This window comes from Empidonax traillii, unplaced genomic scaffold, assembly GCF_003031625.1.
Source record: "Empidonax traillii isolate 1590-97213 ecotype Southwest subspecies unplaced genomic scaffold, ASM303162v1 scaffold1125:size176652, whole genome shotgun sequence".
Taxonomy (NCBI): Eukaryota; Metazoa; Chordata; class Aves; order Passeriformes; family Tyrannidae; genus Empidonax; species Empidonax traillii.
The window spans coordinates 66,894-69,737 of record NW_020956318.1 but is presented as its reverse complement, the minus strand read 5'-3'; the positions used below and the strand labels follow the sequence as shown (position 1 = coordinate 69,737).

Here is a 2,844-nt window from a genome sequence, read left to right as displayed (position 1 = left end):
ATGATGGGTGATGGGATGGGTGAAGGATGATGGGTGATGGGTGCTGGGATGGGTGAAGGATGATGGGTGATGGGTGTTGGGATGGGTGAAGGCTGGCTGGGTGCCACCCCTCCCACACCACTGACACTGCCCTCTGTTGCAGCCCTCAGCCGGTGCCCATGGCCGAGTACTTCGTGCCGCCGGCCCCGCCACCCCCACCGCCCGTCATCCCCTCGGCACAGACGGCCTTCGACAGCCCCATCTCGGCCCCCCCAGTGCTGGCCCCCGGCTCGGCCGGGCCCCCCTCCTACGCCCCCTCTCCGCCCCCCGCGCCCCCCGGCCCCTACTCCGCGTCCCCACCTCAGGCTGGCCCCATGGGCCCCCCCGTGGCTCCCCCCCCGCCGCCCCCGGGCCCCCCGGCGGTCTCGGCCTCGCCGGCGCACTCGGCCTCACCGCCCGCCCCTGCTGTGGAGCCCCGCAAGCCGCAGATCCCACTGATGCCCATGAGCGACGCCCGGAGCGACCTGCTGGCAGCCATCCGCAGGGGTGAGGGGGCAGGGGAAGGTGGGGGCGGTGGGAGGGCAGGGGCAGGTCCCTGGCACTGTCACCGCGAGGGCAAAACGGCTCTTGGCATAGAGCTGGGGAAGCGTCAGCTTCGCTGAGGGCAGGATGAGCCCCCGGGTGGAATGGTGGGCGGTGAAGGTGGTGACACCGAGGTGGGACCTGAGGGGGGAACGAAGTGCAGTGCAGGGCGTTGGAGGGAGGCTGGGGAGTCATCGCCAGAGGTGGAATGAAGCCCCACAGATCACTGGATTCTTTTCAGGATGCAGAGGTCTATCCCATTTCCCCTTCCTGCAAATCTTCAGGTCGAGTGGTAAATACTCCAGAAGGTTCAGCATCTTCAGGGTGAATGGAAGCAGAGAAGGAGCTTTATTCTGTGATAGAGCTTTATAACCACACACATTGCATTATTCACAGAATCACAGAATGGTTTGGGTTGGAAGGGACCTTAAAGATCATTTCATTCCTGCCACAGGCAGGGACACCTTCCACTAGCCCAGGTTGCTCCAAACCCTGTCCAACCTGGCCTGGGGCACTTCCAGACATGGGGCAGCCACAGCTTCTCTGGGCAGCCTGTGCCAGGGCCTGCCCACCCTCACAGGGAAGGATTTCTTCCCAATATCCCATCTAAACCTACTCTCCTTCAGTTTAAAGCCATTCCCCCTTGTCCTACCAATCCTACAATCTCACATACCTTTGTAATCACCCACACCCTCCTGCACAGGGCTGCAGCCCTCTCATTCCAGCCAACACTTCATAACGGGGGGATGCTGCACATGGGCTGTGCCCTACTAAAACCCTCCCCCCTTTCCTACTGCAGGGATCCAACTCCGGAAAGTCCAGGAGCAGTGGGAACAAGAGGCCAAGAAAGAGCCCGTGGGCAATGACGTGGCGACGATCCTGTCGCGGCGGATCGCGGTGGAGTACAGCGAGTCCGATGACGACTCGGAGCTGGACGAGAACGAGTGGTCAGACTGAGGGGCCCGGGGTCGGGCTGGGCTGGGCTGGGCCGGGCTGGGCTGGGCTGGAGGAACCCCCAGCTCTGCCCCAGGTGTGTGTAGGCGCCTCCCCCACCGTCGATGCCGGCGAGCGCGGGCGGCCCCGCTCGTCCAGGAGCTTTGCTTTTACACTTTGTCCAAAACCCTGCGGGCAGCAGCAGCAGCAGCAGCACTGGTAGGATACACCTCGGAGGCAGTGAGACCAGACATTAGCAGCACCTTCGCGTTTAATGACTTCCCAAATTCCCTGGAGGCAGGTTAATAGGATTGCTCGTGGTTTACAGCTGGAGCAGGACCAGAGGCTGGCCCTGAGCGTGCTTTGGGAGAGCGGGGAGCCCCAGGGGCGGCAGTGCTATTCCAGCTAGACTGTAATTGTGGGAACCAGAAGCTCCTGCAGAAGAAGCCTGTTTGCACAGCTGGTGCCACCATGGGAGCTCAGGGAATGGCCCTACATGGGCTTGGGGACCCTCTGGTGTCGGAGTTTTTGGGGTCAGGCAGCTCCAAAGGCTGCCCACGAGCAGGAACCTCCTTCCCCTGAGACTGATGCACCGTGTTTGGCAGCAGCTCTGTAGGGATGGTCCCCATCATTCTGTCACCTGGAGAACCACAGAATGGTTGGGTTTGGAAGAGACCTTTAAAGCCCACTGAGTCCAATCCCTTGCAATGATCTGGGACCCCTCCCACTAGACCAGGTTGCATGAGAAGACCAAGGTGCTGGTGACCTGAGCCCGTTTCTGTCCTTAGAACTGGTTTTCTAGGAGAAAAGGGTGAAGGCAAGGCTTGTGTGGCTGGCAGGGACACACAGCCTTGTCTTTGCCAGTGAAGGATTAAGGTGTCCAGGGAGCTTCCCCGGACCCAGCTCTCCTTGGCCTTAATGTGACACCATTTCAGTGTTCTTTGAAAAGGAAAAAGAAGTTAATTAGACAATCTGCTGCTTTTAGATAAACTCTTAACTTGCCCTTTGCAGCCCCACGTGCTGTGCCTGTACAACTAAGACCAACTCAGAACCAGGCACTGGTTCCCCCTCCCTGATCCTGCCCCATTCCCTATCCCACAGGTGCTGATGGGGGAGCTGGAGAGCCAGGCCCCTGCCACAGCACTGAAAATACCTGTTCTCACATCAAAATAGGGAGTGATTCATCCAAGACTTTCCTCCTCCCTTCACAGAGGGAGGAGGCACAGGAAGGCAGAGAGAAGGGGTGGGAAATGCTGAAAATATCACAGTCAGGTGTAAAAACCTGCAGAGAGCTGGGAGACATTCCCCCACCAGTGGAAAATGGACCAGGACCAGCCGTGGACTTGCCAG

At 59.8% G+C, this 2,844-nt stretch overlaps 1 protein-coding gene across 1 annotated transcript in view; it reads left to right on the top strand.

Moving 5' to 3' along the window:
• Positions 1 to 2,426, top strand: part of LOC114068776 (wiskott-Aldrich syndrome protein family member 3-like) — an 18,093-nt gene extending 15,667 nt beyond the window's left edge. The window contains exons 8-9 of the mRNA XM_027905144.1: positions 143 to 525; positions 1,361 to 2,426. Coding sequence (XP_027760945.1) covers positions 143 to 525; positions 1,361 to 1,518 — 541 coding nt within the window. The 3' untranslated portion in view covers positions 1,519 to 2,426. The remainder of the gene's footprint in view (positions 1 to 142; positions 526 to 1,360) is intronic.
• The last annotated feature ends 418 nt before the right edge of the window (positions 2,427 to 2,844 follow it).